This window comes from Phyllostomus discolor, chromosome 2 (genome assembly GCF_004126475.2).
Source record: "Phyllostomus discolor isolate MPI-MPIP mPhyDis1 chromosome 2, mPhyDis1.pri.v3, whole genome shotgun sequence".
Lineage (NCBI taxonomy): Eukaryota > Metazoa > Chordata > Mammalia > Chiroptera > Phyllostomidae > Phyllostomus > Phyllostomus discolor.
Genome location: NC_040904.2, coordinates 105,548,244 through 105,564,239, shown reverse-complemented (window position 1 = coordinate 105,564,239; position 15,996 = coordinate 105,548,244). Strand labels below are relative to the sequence as shown.

General features: G+C 57.9%; 1 protein-coding gene across 16 annotated transcripts in view; it reads left to right on the top strand.

Moving 5' to 3' along the window:
• The window catches only part of TNK2 (tyrosine kinase non receptor 2), a 40,159-nt gene extending 24,487 nt beyond the window's left edge, over positions 1-15,672 (top strand). For 11 of the 16 annotated variants that reach the window (XM_036018258.1, XM_036018260.1, XM_036018262.1 and 8 more), the window contains 12 exons: positions 736-888; positions 1,396-1,673; positions 3,034-3,160; positions 3,575-3,721; positions 3,806-3,900; positions 8,772-8,966; positions 10,385-10,476; positions 11,037-11,081; positions 11,753-13,101; positions 13,203-13,298; positions 13,457-13,584; positions 14,876-15,672. In XM_036018258.1, the coding sequence (XP_035874151.1) occupies positions 736-888; positions 1,396-1,673; positions 3,034-3,160; positions 3,575-3,721; positions 3,806-3,900; positions 8,772-8,966; positions 10,385-10,476; positions 11,037-11,081; positions 11,753-13,101; positions 13,203-13,298; positions 13,457-13,584; positions 14,876-14,882 (2,712 nt within the window). In that variant the 3' untranslated portion in view covers positions 14,883-15,672. Of the gene's footprint in view, positions 1-735; positions 889-1,395; positions 1,674-3,033; positions 3,161-3,574; positions 3,722-3,805; positions 3,901-8,771; positions 8,967-10,384; positions 10,477-11,036; positions 11,082-11,752; positions 13,102-13,202; positions 13,299-13,331; positions 13,585-14,875 lie in introns of those variants that run through there. The other 5 variants (XM_036018257.1, XM_036018268.1, XM_036018265.1 and 2 more) reach the window with 5 other exon arrangements.
• The last annotated feature ends 324 nt before the right edge of the window (positions 15,673-15,996 follow it).

Sequence of the window (15,996 nt, the reverse complement as noted above, 5' to 3'; positions counted from 1 at the left end):
ATTTTTAAAAATAAAGGGGGAAAATGCTTGTAGTCTCACCACTTGGAGGAAACAGAGTTAGCATTTCCACCTTTGCCCCCTTTGGGTAGGTATTTTGTGGAATTTAGTCACAATACAAACTTTAGATACAACTTTTAAAATCTTGCCCTTTCCCTTGGTATTGTGTTTAAAAATTTTCCCCAGAGGGATCAGTATCACGTCAACAATAAAACATGCAGTTCCTGAGAGTACAGCTTAGTGACTTTGTAGGTATGCGTAGACCCAGGTCCCCTCACCCAGGTCATGACACGGAACATTCCCAGCGTGTCGGCCTCTCCTGCCTCTTCACCGAGTACCTCCTTCCTCCAGGGAAGCCACCCTTCGCACTTCTGTCACCACAGATTGGTGTTTGGCATATTTAAAGCATTTTTTTTCTGTACCAAAACTATGTTTAATATTTTATTTTATAACATTTTAATACCCTATCATCATACTGGTCGGTCATCTCTCACCTAATGGTCATTTATTTACCCTGGGCACTCCCCCAGGGAGGGGAGGCCCAGCTGATAGCCTTTGGGGATCACAAGCTGCCCTTCCCCAGCCGGGCCAAGGAACCTGTGACGTGCTCACCCACCCAGATAAGCAGATCTGAAGCTGTGATGTTTGAGCTAAGCTGGACTTGGACGAAGGAGCAGGTTGGCTCAGTGTTGGGGACTGGGGCCTGTCCTGACTCCCCGCAGTCTCCATTCTGGGCAGGTGAACGTGGCTGTGAAGTGCCTGAAGCCAGATGTGCTGAGCCAGCCGGAGGCCATGGACGACTTCATCCGGGAGGTCAACGCCATGCACTCGCTTGACCACCGGAACCTCATTCGCCTCTACGGTGTGGTGCTCACGCCACCCATGAAGATGGTGAGCACCACGTGTGGGAGGGGCCCACAGCCTCTGGGACCCAGGTCCACCTCCTCTCCTGCCTGTGCTGTGGTGACTCCCTTCATCCTGACGAAGGTCAGAGGTCCCCCAGATCCTGCTTTGGTCCCCCACCTGATGTGACAAAGAAGCTCACAGGGGCCTAGCCCCGTACTGACCGGGTTCATTAGAGCCCGTGTCCATCTCTGCATTTTCCTTGTGTCACTGGTAGACTTATACCTATGGGAGAAGCTGCTCCTTGAGTTTAATGTTTGGAATTTCTAACATGAGGCTCTTTGGGTTGCTTCTCTGGGCCTCAGTTTTTCACGTTGCTTAGAGGGAGAGGCTTGGGAAGCTGCAGGACTCCTGGAGGTTCCCAGAGGAAAGGCCAGGAAGGAGCGTGGAGCTTGACCTGGCAGGTCTTCAGAAGAGGACTGGGAGCCCAGCATGGGGTGCTGAGGAAGGGGCAGGGCTCAGCCATGCTAATTCCTCCCACCCCCATGGCCTCAGGTGACAGAGCTGGCGCCTTTGGGATCGTTGTTGGACCGGCTTCGCAAGCACCAGGGCCACTTCCTTCTGGGTACTCTGAGCCGCTATGCCGTGCAGGTGGCTGAGGGCATGGGCTACCTGGAGTCCAAGCGCTTTATTCATCGTGACCTGGCTGCACGCAATCTGCTGTTGGCCACCCGTGACCTGGTCAAGATTGGGGACTTCGGGCTAATGCGAGCACTACCCCAGAACGACGACCACTACGTTATGCAGGAGCATCGCAAGGTGCCCTTCGCCTGGTGAGGGGCAGGTGCTGCCGGCTCCCAGGGCCTGGACCCCACGCTGGTCCCCCTGTGCTCCTAGCCTCAGAGTATCTGAGGTCTTTATACCCACAGCAGCCCTTGTGTTTTCCAGGCCTGAGGTGCCCTTCTTGTGTTCCCATTTATTCACTCATTCATCCAGGAATTCTCACGGGCCAGGCACTAGAATACATGGGGGTCAGTGTGCGTGGGGACTCATGAAGGCTTCCTGGACAACTCAGTGTTAAGCTCTTGAAGTATCTGGAGAAGTTAGCCAGGCAGAGACTGGTTGGTGAGCATGTTTCCAGTAGAGCTGGTGGCAGGCAGGGCCAGGCTGGGCTGGGCTTTGTCAGCTGTGAGCAGGAGTGTTCACCTGCCCACAAAGCGGTCCTCTGCTGTCGAAGGCACCCAGAGAAGTGTGGTCAGGGAGTAAGAAGCCGGTCCAGTTCAGCTTGCCAGAAAACCCTTCTCATCCAGGATGTATGGTCACCCTTCCAAGTAAGAGACTTTATATACCCAGGGGACCAGACACCCTGGATTATGCCTGTCATCCTGGAGTAATTAATAGCACCTCCTTTCATAATCAAGCATCCTGGTTTGGATGGTAGATTACAAGGTTTTTATGCAGCCCCCTGAAAACAACTCTGTGAAGTGAGCAAATTTTTATCGTTACTTCCATTTCACAGATGAGGAATATGAGACTTAGAGATCTTGAGTGACTTTCTTGGACTCCACCCGCCTTTGAGGGGCAGGGCTAACTCTCCATTCCCATGAGAAATCCTTTGATTCTTCATACAGAGTGGCTTCCTCCTCAGTCTGCACCCCAGCCCCTTGGAATACTCCTTTGCCAGCTTCCCTGTGGTGACATTTGTTCTCCTCACCCAAGAAGGAGTGTGCAGACATTTGGATAAAGCCAGTGTGACTGTTTCCACCCATTTTGGTTCTCTCCCAGGCCCTATCCAAATTTCCCACCCACACCTTCCTGCTGAAATGACCCAGATGCTTAAGTATCCTTCCCGAAATCTGGAAATGGTCATCCTCCCACCTCAATTAGAGAACAGGCTGAGCTCTGTCCCTCTCCCCTCCTAGAGCCTCCAACCTTCTTCCTTTCCCTGCTTTCCTGACCTGGCAGCTTCACCCTCTTCCACTCCAGGCCGCATGTGGGTCAGAGACCTGAGCATTGATGGTTTTCTCCAAGTCTGTGTACCCCCTTGTCGAGACACCCGCCCTTCCTAGTACCTGCTGTTGAGCCTGACACATGGGGCAACAGTGTGCTTATTGAATGGGCATTTTGTGTCCTTTGGGGCTGATGTGGGTAGGGGTGCTTTGAGAGCTTCTGTTTGACCCCTGCTTCTGCCAGGTGTGCTCCTGAGAGCCTGAAGACACGCACCTTCTCCCATGCCAGTGACACCTGGATGTTTGGGGTGACACTGTGGGAGATGTTCACCTACGGCCAGGAGCCCTGGATTGGCCTTAATGGCAGTCAGGTGAGGGGCTGGGGGTGTGCTCCTTACAGGGCGGGTGGGGGCTGCCTTGATTCCTGGCTCCCAACCTGGCCCTGTCAGAACTGGCTTTTGTTTTGCTAGAGTCTTGTCCCCCAGGCTCTGTGTCTGTGTGACCTCTCCTAGCGCTAAGCAAAGAGAAGGGAGAAGGGCCTCTAGTGGTCAGGAGAGGGATGGGTGGGGCTTGCTCCCATTCTTAGCTCTTGCCACAGCCCCTGTTGGAGGCCCTGACCTGGGGGTGGAGTCTGAGGCCTGGGGCTAGGCCCGGCCCTCAGAAGACCTCTTTTTTGGGGTGCAGGCATGGCAGCCCAAAGCTCCAATTGTTCCATGGGCTGGAGACAGGGTGGGAAGTGAAGCCCTGGGTGCTCTGCTTGTCTTGAAACTGCACTCCCCCTCCAGATCCTGCATAAGATTGACAAGGAAGGGGAGCGTCTTCCCCGGCCCGAAGATTGCCCCCAAGACATCTATAATGTCATGGTACAGTGCTGGGCTCACAAACCAGAGGACAGACCCACCTTTGTGGCCCTGCGGGACTTCCTGCTAGAAGTAAGGGCAGGTCTGCCTGGGGGGGTTTGGGTGTCCAAGCGAGGGTCAGCCCCAGAGAGGGGAGTGACCTGTCTCTACCCTCAGGCCCAGCCCACCGACATGCGGGCCCTTCAGGACTTTGAGGAACCAGACAAGCTGCATATCCAGATGAATGATGTCATCACTGTCATCGAAGGCAGGTAGGGAGCAAGGGGGCTGCCCCCCGCACTGCCTTGAAGGGTACAGGGTGGAGGGGCCGCCTCCATGGTCGCCATGGCAGCACCCAGGCTCTCGTGGACCTGAGCTGGGCAGCGACGGGAGGACTGGCCTGGGTCTCCACCTGACTGGGGTCAAGCATGTAGGTGTGTCGCTCAGAGGGATTCTCCCTGCCTAGCGCCGCCTCCGCCTCCGTCACCCTTTTCACACTGGGCTCCAGCCTTGGCTGTGTGGGTCAGGGCCAAACTGCCTTTGTGGTGAGACAGCCAGCCTTGGGGCCACAACTGGAGACTCTGGAACTCCTAAACATCCTCTTCTAGTCCTCCCACCTCCTCCCAGGATACGAACTCTAACTACACATCTGGGTGCGTTTTAGTGCCCCAAAGCAGCCGCCCTTCTTCCCAGCAGCCTCCCCCCTTCCACTGAGCCCCTCACTGCTTCCTCCCAGGGCTCCCCTCCGTCCTCAGCTGGGCCTCTCACACCTGGCCACGTGTGTCAGCCTGTGGGCAGCATCTCCTGCGTCCCGTCTCCTACTTCCAGCCGCAGTGGTTCTTGCCCTGGAGCCCCACCCAGCATTCACCCCACCCTCTGTAATCTGAACCTCAGGGTGTCTGAGGAACTGGTTGGGGCAGGGCAGGCTTGAGGTGCTGTTGGGGTCAGTGGTGAGCATGCACAGCCAGGCAGGGAGGGAGGCAGAGGAAATTCCCTGTGGTCCGAACTGCTCTGATTCAGAGCCAGGCAGCGGGGAGGGCAGGGGCTATTTCCCAGCAGAGCCCTTTCTCCCTGGACCTCCTCGGGTTTGGGGGTCTGAGCCTTTGGTTAAACCTTGTGCTGAATGGGGGCTTGGTGACTTGGAGAGCCTCTGGGCTTGAGTCAGTGATGAGGTGGGTGCTGGGCCCCGGGCTGGTTGTGGAGGAACGTGGCCTGCACCTGCCATGGCCCCAGCACCTCTTCCCTAGGCCAGGGCTCCCCTTGCTTTGGGGCACAACGTGTGGGAATAAGAATCACGTACCAACAAGTCAGTGGCAGTGGATGAAAGCAGAAAGCTGCTAGGATAGAGGCCTGTGGGACAGGAAGGAATATAGTCTGTGATTCGGAGCTGAGGGGCCAGGGAAGGCACTGCCGGCCTGGCACTTCGGAGGACATCCCGGAAACGGGAAGATTAGGGTGAGGGCCCCTCTAGAGGTACGTGGCAGGACTGCAAGCCAGAAGTCGGGGGCCTGCAGCTGTTCCCACCTCCAGGAGTTTAGGACCCTGATCCCTTTGTGCCCACCGTCCCCAGCTGGGCCTCCCTTCCTTCTCCTATCCCTTGCTCCCAGCGGGGTTCTGTGTGCCAGGGCCCAGTGTTCCCCTTAGAAACACAAGGATGACTCAGGAGCTCCTTGTGTTTCTAAGGCGTGTGTCCCAAGCTGGCGCCCTGGATCACCTCTGGAACAAGGTGGGGGGAGGGGTAAGGGAGGTGTCTGGGGTCGCTCTTCCCAGGAGGTGGCTGCGGGCATGCCCGCCCCGCCCTGCCCTTCTGTCACAGGCTCCCTGCTGTCCGCCAGTGTGGGCTCGCTGGGCCCCTCCTCCAGGGCCGGAGCCCACTGGGACCACAGTCCCTGGAGCTTCTCAGAAGGTGGGAGGTGAGAGACAGGAGGCCATGACAGCTGGTGGGCTTCGGGGGTGGTCCTCGTGTCAGTAGTACCAGAGCTTTGACTCGGCCCCCTTGTTTTCTTGGTGCCCGAATGTCTCTGGCTGACTCTGTTTCCATGCATCTGGGTGGATGGGCTCTGTGTGTGTGTGTTCCTTTGGGTCTGCGTTTATGTGTGGGTTGCTGGCTCTTTTTCTGTCTCCTCATAGCCAGGCTCTCAGCTCTCCATATCTGCCCTTTTCTGTGAGTCTTGGATTACTTCTGTCTCCAGTGTCTGTTTCCTAGTCCCGAGCCTGGGAACCCCCTTGCCTCGGCTCTGGCTGATTCTGCGGGTTCGGTGCTTCTCTGGGCACCGGGCACGTTGATGTTCTGTCAGCTGCACTCGTGAGGCTTGGTCTGGACGTGAACAGAGGGTGACTGTTCTTTTCCAGGGGGTCTTATTTGGAGTCTGAGAGGGCTAGCAGCACTTTTATATTCTGTGTTTACAGGATTGGAGGAGTGGGCAGAGGTTTTGGAGTCCTCGTGCAGATCCTTGGCCTGACCTGGTCCCTGGAGCCTCTGATTCTTGTTGTGGGTGGGGCAGGGGAAGCGAGGGTCTTTGTTGTTCCTCAGGGCCAGGGGCTCCTGGGACACCCAGAAAGAGGTGGGTGGGGTGGTGTTTTGAGCAGAATGTTTAAACATTTGTCAGCCATTTCTGGACCACCTTAGGCCAGAACAGGGACAAGGGGCTGAGATTTCAGAGGCCGGTTCCCAGTAGAGCTGGGGCCACTTAGGCAGTTCTTAGCTCAGACCTCGGTTTCCCAGTTGCTGCTTCGCATTTTGCTAGTCCCAGGATGCCGACAGGAAGCAGGAAGTGGAAAATTGTTGCTGGAGGTACTGGGTCCTTTTCTCATTCTCCTGGGAACTACGCCCCCGCCCCCCCCCCCCCCCCCCCCCGTGCCTGTGTCTGTCTGTCTTTGCTGTAGTGACTGCCAGATGGCCTGGTGGGCCCAGCCCTGGAGGTGTTGGTGTGGAGACTCTGGCTTGTTGGTGGATGGGGAAGGGAGGGTGTGGCCAGAGCATGCTGTTGGGAAGGACCGGGTGTGGTCCTCTCTGGGCTACCAGTACCTCAGCCCTATTCAGCCCCCCTGTCTCAGGGAGACCGGCGGGCAGTGTGATGCAGCGCTGGCCAACTCATTGGCTCTCTCAGCATCGCATTTGAGCCTTGTCGGGCCGATGTGCTTGGGGTGTGATTCCCAAGGGGCTTCTTTCTCTCACACACATTCTGCACTCTGACCGCCCCTCCCAGGAGCAAGGTGTTTTTGATAAGTGGTGTCAGGACCCCAGCGCACCTGCAATGAAGGGATGTGGGCTTGGTGTCCCCTCTTGCTCTCAGAAGTGAGTCTGAATCAGGCTCCTATGAAGGAACTTGGCTGTGTTGGCAAAGGGAAAGGAGCGGGGAGAGTGACCTCCTGGCAGTCCGGCTTTGCTCAGGGTCCACCCAAGGAGGGCATGGTCATGGCCTTGGACATGAGTCCATTCTACTCTGTGCTGCTTCTCCACCTCAGCTGTGTTTCTCACCAGGTTAATGAGCACCTCTGAAGAGGTGTAGGGAGCAGAGTCCGGCGCTCAGCCCTGGGGCTGGTGTCTGAGCCGGTTCCGTGGTGGGGCACAAAGAACCCAGGGAGGCGGGGAGTGTTGGGGGAGAGCAGCAGCAGGGTCCCCAGTGTCAGGCGTGCCTCCCCAACCTCCTCACAGCAGTCCTCAACCTCAGCCGGCCCTGGGGTGGGGCTGGGGGAGCACTTTTCTCCTTGCAGTGGCCCTGCTATTTTCGGATGGGCTTTTTCCCTTCCTGGGTGTTGTCCTCACTTCTTCCTTCCTTTCCTGCCCTTCCCACCCAGAGGGTGGTAATCTCAGGGTTGCTGTGTCTGTGGTGGGCCGGTCAGTGGCCTTGTTTATAAGAAGGCTGGGTTCCTATCCCTCCCTCAGCTCACCTCTTGGGTTCCCAAGGGCTGCTGCGCTCATGGGGTTTGACTTCTGGTCTCTAGAAGAGGCTGTTTGGGGCTCACGCTGCCCCAGTGCGTCACATCACCTCACATCAGAGGGTCTAGGTTCTTGGCCTCACCGCCTCCTCTCAGCCTCCAGTCTCTCCAGTCCAGCTGCAGTTTTCTTTACACTCCTGGCTGTGGACAGGAGACATGCAGGTTGGGGACTGACAGTGAGAGCGTGCAGCTTGGTGTCACATGTGTCCACAGCAGCATATGGCTGTCACCACCTCTGCCTTAGCTCAGGTTCTGCCCATGTCATCCGGGTGAGTGATCCCAGCAGCCGATGCAGGATCCTCATGGCCTGCTGGCCTGTTGGTGTTTGCAGGGTCCAGGAGGGCGCTCTGTTCTTTTTGCCCCCCTGCCCTTTCCCCCACCCCCACCCCAGGGGGCTTAGGCTGCCTAACAGGTTTTGTGTCTGAGGTCAGATCAAGGTGCAGCTGGCCCAGCCACACTGGGAGGCTGTGTTCCCTCCAGGACACCTTGTTTGAGACTGGAGGCAAGCTCCTCTCAAGGAGGGGGATGGTGCCAGGGCGAGGGTCCCACAGCCTTGCCAGGCGCTGCTGGAAGACACTGGAGATACACACGCTGGTGACAGGAAGTCGTGGGTTGCCCCAAGTGCTTCCAAACGTGTGAAGAGCTGCATGTGGTTGGAAGGCTTGGCCTCACACCCAGTGCTAAAGCCGTGGTGCTCCCTGGGGCCCTTGGAGCTCAGAACTCTTGGAACTGGGCTGGAGAGTGCGATCAGGTGGCCAGCAAAGGACTGGGGCCCAGGCTTTGCCAGGGGAGGAGGGAGATGAGGTGATATTGTGAGAAGGGTGCTGGCTTTACAGACTGACAACTAGATTTGAATCCTGGGTCTTCTGTGACCTTTCTGGTAACTGTAGGCAAGTCATGTCACTTGTTTGAACCTGTTTCGTTTTTGTAAACTTGAGGAAAAGCTGTCTGACCTACGTAGGTAGCTTAGAGTAAGGCGGTATGCAAAGAGCCGGGCCCTGTACTGGGGGAGCAATCAGGGGGGCTGCTGGGAGGAGGCAAGCTGGTGGCAGAGCAGCCTCATCCTGGGCCCTAACCCTCCTGTTTCTTTCTCCTAAGGTAGTTAGACATCATAGTCAAAGATCTTGGTATGGAAAGAGTGCTACTCCTTGGGGCCGTCCTACCACACCCTGGCGTTTACCATGTCATCTCCGTTGGGCAGGGCTGAAAATTACTGGTGGCGTGGGCAGAACACACGGACGCTGTGTGTGGGGCCCTTTCCTCGAAATGTGGTGACCTCTGTGGCTGGCCTGTCGGCCCAGGACATCAGCCAGCCTCTGCAGAATAGCTTCATTCACACGGGGCACGGCGACAGTGACCCCCGCCACTGCTGGGGCTTCCCCGACAAGATTGATGAGTGAGTACTGGGCAAGGCCCCACCTGGGGCTCCTGGCCCCCAGCCCCTCCCTGGGCACGCAGCTTCTCTCAGGCTTCCAAGGCCCCCGATACAGCCATGGGGTGGAGGGTCGCTCACTGCCCAGCAGTGTTCCCTGTAGGCAGAACCAGGCTGGGAGCTTCAGAGGAGGGACTCACACTGCTCTGTGGTGGAAAGACCCGAGGGGCTACAGCATGAGCCCCGCACACTGGCCTTGAGAAGGGGGGCTTGAGCAGGGGCCTGTGGAAGCAGTTCAGTAGGAAAGCTTTTCTCACGGCCACCAACATTTGAGGGTCAGTTTCCCTTCTCCTGGTAGGAGGGAGTTCGGGACATGGGGACTTACTGGGTCGGGCCCAGGGGTCCAAGACCCCAAGAGCAGTCTCTGTGGGGAAACTTCGGAGCTAATGTTAGGCAGCAGCTCAGCGCTTTGCCTACCTCTCACTCTGTACCAGGGGCAGCCGGGATGGAGGGTGGTTCCAGTCTCCTTTAAGTGAAAGGATGAGGTCACTGGGGGGCATCTGGGGAGGACAGAGAGAAGACTCAGTCACTTTCTGTGTGCACCGCCCCAGAGTTCTACCTGGAAGCTCCTCAGGCCAGGCTTCATGCCTCTCTGCTGGCCCTCTCTGCAGGCCCCTGCTCTCAGCAGCCCTTGCTCCTCTGACTTCTGACACATGTTTCTGCCCTGAGGGACATGGTGACGCATGTCCTTCACCTCCCTGCTCCCACACACCAGAATGCTAAGCTCTGGGAGGGCAGCCTGTGTGTGGCTCTTGTTCACAAGAGCCAGGTGAGGGCTCGAGAGAGTCAGGGCAGCAGAGCAGACGCCCTCCAGAGGGAAGCCGGGCGGCCGTGGCCAGCCCCGCCCCATTCCTCCAGACTTTAGTCAGCCCCAGTGACTAAGTCCCAGATCTAGACAGTCAGCACAGGGGTTGAGGGTGAACCGGGAGCAGGGCAGGTGGCCCCGCCCGAGGCAGTGGGGCAGAAGGATGTCTCCTGCCCACCCTGACCCGGGAGTGTAGCCGGATGCCTCTGGGCCTGGCAGGAGAGGCGAGAGTGTGCCAGCAGGTGGCTGCTGGCCGTGGGTTGGGGCAGGGGCACCGTGGGGGTTGCAGAGGGCCAGCTCTGCCCTTGTAGGGTGTTCTTGGAACCCCTACTGCCTAGACGTTTGACTTGTAGCCAGGAGCCCTTGCTCTGCCCTCTCTCCGCAGTGCCCTCCCCTGGTTACAGCTTGGCTCTATAGAAGGGAGCTGCCGGGAGTCAGCAGTCTTGTGCTTCAGAACCATGTCTGCAAGGGGCTTAGGCGAGGTGACCCCACAGATGCCTGACCCCAGGGGACAGGCCCAGCATCTCCCCAGAGGTTTCCTCATTGCCACCACTGCACACTGGTTCTCTCCCCACAGACTGTATCTGGGAAATCCCATGGACCCTCCTGACCTGCTGAGCGTGGAACTGAGCACCTCCCGGCCCACCCAGCATCTGGGAAGGGTGAAAAGTAAGCCCCCCAACTCCCTGGCAACCTCTTGTTCATTGGCTGCCCGGGGTACTGTCTTGGGTCAGCCCTGAGCCAGCTGTTCTGGCTCTGTGACGGTTGGGTCAGGACAGCAGGGGGACAGTTGGGTCAGGCTCCTGCTGGGTGTGGGGTGGAAGATGATAGGCAGCTGTATCCGCCGAGGTGGGTATCTTGGGTCAGTCCTGCATTGGCCTGCCTGAGCTCTCTCCACCCTCCTCCCCGCCGTGCTCAGAACCTGGCCTTCCTCACCCACTCTAATCCTGCTCTCCTCTCCCAAGCCAAAACCACCCCACGGGCTTCAGCTTGGCCAGGAGCCTCATCCACCCCCTGGATCCTGGGCCTGTCATTCCGGAACACGGTTTTCCCCATCCTCCCGCCCCATTGCTTCCCATTGCTCTTGGGTTTAGACATTCACTCGCCCTTACTCACTGTGCTCTCTCTCTCTCTGTCCACGCTCTTCCCTCTGCCTCCCCTGTCTGCCTCCCCTCTCCTCTCTCTGTCCTGCTCTGCACCCCTCTGCTCTCTGCATGGCCCTTCTGCAGGGGAGCCTCCACCTCGCCCACCTCAACCTGCCATCTTCACTCAGAGTAAGTGGGGCTGCCCTCGGTGCCTTGGCCCCCGGCCCCTCTCCCTCTCTCCTCTCATTCCTCCTCTCCTGGAAGGTACAGAGCCCTGGTGGTTGCCTGGGTGGGAGGGGCAGTGAGTTTTTGCTGCTGACTTGGCCTAGCATACCCGCCTCTCCTTTCAAGCCCCCCCCCCCCCCCAAAAAAAAGCACAAAAAAAACCCTTGGGCTTCTGCCTCCCTCCACCACTGCTGGGCCTACCTCACTCGGACCTGCAGAGGCCAGGCTTTTGTGATGGTGGGTCAAGAGCTCCTGTTGCTGTTGATGGTGGGGAATTGCCCATTGCCCCTGCCTGTACTAATAGTGTGCTGTAATGGGGTGGCGTTAGGGGTCACTAACTAGGGGCAGGGGCATTTGGGGTCTTGTGTTGTTGGAGGGGCGTCAGAGGCAGGAGGGTGGGGGTGTCATTTGCTCAAGCTGAGATGGAGGCTGGGGTTCACCTTCCCATGCAGAAGACCGACAGCATCGAGAAGGCTGTGCCTTCCTCTTTCCGTGGGGTCGTTGTGCACTGAGAATTTAGTACCTGAGGGGTCTCCTGGGGAGTTGGTGGGAGACACTTGGCTTTCTTTCCAACCCCACCTTTCTGTCCCCCTGCCTGACCCTGCCTCTCTGTGCGGGTCTCCCCTCCATTGCAGAGCCAACCTATGACCCTGTGAGCGAGGACCAGGACCCCCTATCCAGTGACTTCAAGAAGCTGGGCCTGAGGAAGCCAAGCCTGCCCCGTGGGCTGTGGCTGGCGAAGCCCTCGGCCCGGGTGTCCTGCACCAAGGCAGGCCGTGGTGGCAGTGGCAGTGAGGTCACACTCATCGACTTCAGTGAGGAGCCCGTGGTCCCCTCCTCACGGCCCTGCGCACCCTCGCTGGCGCAGTTGGCCATGGACGCCTGCTCCTTGTTGGACAAGACCCCACCACAGAGCCCCACGAGGGCGCTGCCCCGGCCCCTGCACCCCACGCCTGTGGTGGACTGGGATGCATGCCCACTGCCACCACCTCCCGCCTACGACGATGTGGCCCAAGATGAGGATGACTTTGAGGTCTGCTCCATCAACAGCTCCCTAGTGGGCGCAGGGGTCTCTCCTGGGCCCAGCCAGGGTGAGACCAATTACGCCTTTGTGCCTGAGCAGGCGCGGCTCCTCCCTCCCCTGGAGGACAACTTGTTCCTCCCGCCCCAGGGTGGGAGCAAGCCCCCCAGCTCAGCCCAGACTGCAGAGATCTTCCAGGCGCTGCAGCAAGAGTGCATGCGGCAGCTGCAGGTCCCAGCTGGCTCACTGGCGCCCTCGCCCAGTCCAGTGGGTGATGACAAGCCCCAGGTGCCCCCTAGGGTGCCCATTCCCCCAAGGCCCACACGCCCACGTGGTGAGCTGTCTCCGGTCCTCTCAGGCGAGGAAGAGATGGGGCGGTGGCCTAGACCTGCCTCCCCTCCCAGGGTGCCTCCCCGGGAACCCCTGTCCCCTCAGGGGTCAAGGACCCCCAGCCCCCTGGTGCCACGTGGCAGCTCCCCGCTGCTACCCCGGCTCTCAAGTTCACCTGGGAAGACCATGCCCACCACCCAGAGCTTTGCCTCAGACCCCAAGTATGCCACACCACAGGTGATCCAGGCACCTGGCCCACGGGCTGGTCCCTGCATCCTGCCCATTGTCCGAGATGGCAAGAAGGTCAGCAGCACCCACTACTACCTGCTGCCTGAGCGCCCACCCTACCTGGACCGGTACCAGCGCTTCCTGAGGGAGGCACAGAACCCCGAAGAGCCGGCCCCCCTGCCTGTGCCCCTGCTGCCCCCACCCAGCACCCCAGCCCCTGCCGCCCCCACTGCCACTGTTCGACCCATGCCCCAGGCTGCCCCAGACCCCAAGGCCAACTTCTCCACCAACAACAGCAACCCAGGGGTCCGGCCACCATCTTTGAGGGCCACTGCTCGGCTGTCACAGAGGGGCTGCCCCGGGGTCAGGCCAGAGGCTGGACGGCCAACAGATAAGATCCAGATGGTAAGCACCAGACCTTGCTGTCAGATGAGGAGGGGCAGGAGTCTGAGGGCCCCAGAGGAGTGGGCCCGAGTGGTACTGACCAGGTGGGTGGGTGTGCCCAGCTGCAGGCCATGGTGCATGGGGTGACCACAGAGGAGTGCCAGGCGGCCCTGCAGAGCCACAGCTGGAACGTACAGAGGGCTGCCCAGTATCTGAAGGTACCGCCACCTCCTGCCCACTCTGGTTTGCAGGGCCCCTGAAGACTGGTTCTGCTGCTCCCTCCCACTCCTTCCCCCTCTCTGGTTCTCCTCTGCCCCCACCCTTGGCTGGTGCCCTGTGGCTCCGTGCGTCCCATGGCACCACCTCTGCTCCTCAGGTGGAGCAGCTCTTCGGGTTGGGTCTGCGGCCGAGAGGCGAGTGCCACAAAGTGCTGGAGATGTTCGACTGGAACCTGGAGCAAGCCGGCTGCCACCTATTGGGCTCCTGTGGCCCTGTCCACCACAAGTGAGTGAGCCCCGCACCCTGTCACCTCCCTGTGCCCGCGGGATGTCCTGGAGCTTACCGTTCTAGGGAGGAGTTCAGCACCTCCGCAGGTCACACACAACCAAGAGACACAGGGCTCCCCAGCTGGGAGGAGGGAAGTGGGGCCCCGGTCCCAGGACACAGTGCAGGGTGAAAACAGTTTCTCATAAGCCTGTTTATGTAGACTTTCAGCCACACGGTTCAGATAGAACTAACGAGTCGAAGAGGCCTTTGGAGCCTCTGTGGTTCCACGGTGCCCTGAGCAGCTCCCAGGGAGCAGCAGTTCAGGACCCAGTGATTTAAATAAATGTTTCTGCCCTGGCCAGGCAGCTTGCTTGGTGAGAGCGTGCTCCTGTTGCGCCAAAGGTTGCGGATTTGATCCCTGGTCAGGGCACATGCAAGAATCAACCAGTGAAGGCATCGATAAGTGGATCAACAGATCTCCTTCTCTTTCTCTCTCCCCCCTTTCATTTCTTTCTGAACACACAATCGGTAAAAATACACAGCCCTAAATAAATATTTCTCACTTCTGCATTTCATAGTTCAGTTTAAAATAACATTTAATAGTTCTAATGCCTTTTTAAAGGAATGTCTAACCAAAAAATTCTATTACTTTCTTATAAATAATGGAAGTAGATGTATAAATATAACATAGTAAGTTATATAAATAAGATATAGTGATATGTAGTATAAATGCATTTATGAAGGTTTTATCCAGTCAAAAGGTGGTGACATGGGTAGGTTCTAGCTTCACTCTGGGAGAGGCGCTGGTGGGATGTGGGGGTTCAGTGCAGCTGGGCCACTGTGGCGGCCCACAGTGGAGGTGGGGGCCCAGCGCCCGCTCAGGCACAGCGTCAGCTCACACCTGCATCCTGATCTGTCAGGGCCTCATCTGCAAAATGTGTGTGAGTGGCAGTGCCTGCCTCATAGACGTGATCAGAAGATTTAATGAGGGATGCATCTGTCACACTTGACCTCAAGTGTCTGGCACACACCATTAGGAAGTTCTTACTAATTTGCATCCAAATAAACTTAGGCTTTACTAGCCTGTCACCCTTGGATACTGTAATACACAATCCTGCTGTTCTCTTATTTTTAGTTCTTTAAAGTAAAGAAGAAAGATATCCCAGGATGTAAGTTCCAAAGTCATTGCCTGGAACTACCAGTTTTCAACCAATTTGCCCGTCACAGAGAGGCCCTCCCACACTGGTTAGTCCATACTCTTGCGTCAGCCCCTGTTGATGGGAAGATTTTCTGGTTGTTTCCCCTCTAGGCGCTGAGATGTCTGGAGAGCCGGAGGTCTGCCCTGAAGGAATCACTTGAGCCTCTCCATCTGACCTGGTGGGAAGATGCCCATTCCAGGCCTGGAGGACCTGCTGCACCCGCCGTTCCTATTGGCAGAGCGAGGCCAAGGCAGCAGGAGGCCGGGAGCCCCGCCTTGCCTGTCCCTTCCTCACCCAGCACTGCCCCTGCAACTTCAGTTCGGCTCACAGTGCCCCAAGCCCGGGTGCAGGAAGTTGCCCTGAGAAGGCAGGCCTGGGGTGGCCTCAGCAGGCCCTGTGGCTGGCCTGCCTCTGGCTTCATCCGCTCTGGTAGGGCCTGTGGCTGGAACGTGCCCCCAAGTCCTGACGGGAAAGCCAGGTTTGACCCTGGGCCAGGAGGATGTGTTGGCCACACCACAAGGTGGACCAGCACAGGGCTGGCCCTTCTCCAGGGAGCCCCTGGCAGACATTTGGGTGTCAGACACAATGTGACTTGTGACCTCACCATGGACACTGGTTTGGGACATGGCTGGTCTTAAGATCTTGTGCCTGGAAATAGCCTGAGGTGGCTAAGGAAGCAGAGCGTTGGTGCCGGATAGTTCTCTGGCTGGGACCAGGGCCCAAGGCCCCAGGGTTGGAGGGAGACCAGGGGGTGGCTGCCCTGGAGAGATCCTAGTGCTTCCTCTGACCCAGCTCTTCCCCTGTGCTGTTCCTTGTTTTCCCACCAGCCTCTGTCGCCAAAGTTGCTGCCCCAGCAATGGATATTTGCTTCTTTCAGAGAAATAAAATTAGTTTCTATTTTATGTTACTCATTTGTTGCTGCGTGTCTTTGCCTGTTGGTCAGCAGGCTGAGTGTTCCCCCCGGCCACCGTCATGTGTCCAGAGCAGCAAGCCTCATAGCACCACCTGTGGACAGAGGGAGGAAGTGCAGACTGGTTGACCTAGGGTTTCCCTCTGCCTGGACTGGCAGAGGGGTGGAGACCTCACCAGGGGCAGTCACTGGCTCACAGTCCCTGTGTTTTTGCTCTAGAGTGCCTTGTATGGCAAGATATCCTGCAGGAGAGAGTATAGTAACTCAGCTGGAGCTAAGCCAAAATTTTAGTAACAAGGAAGGATTCAGCATGTATAAGTC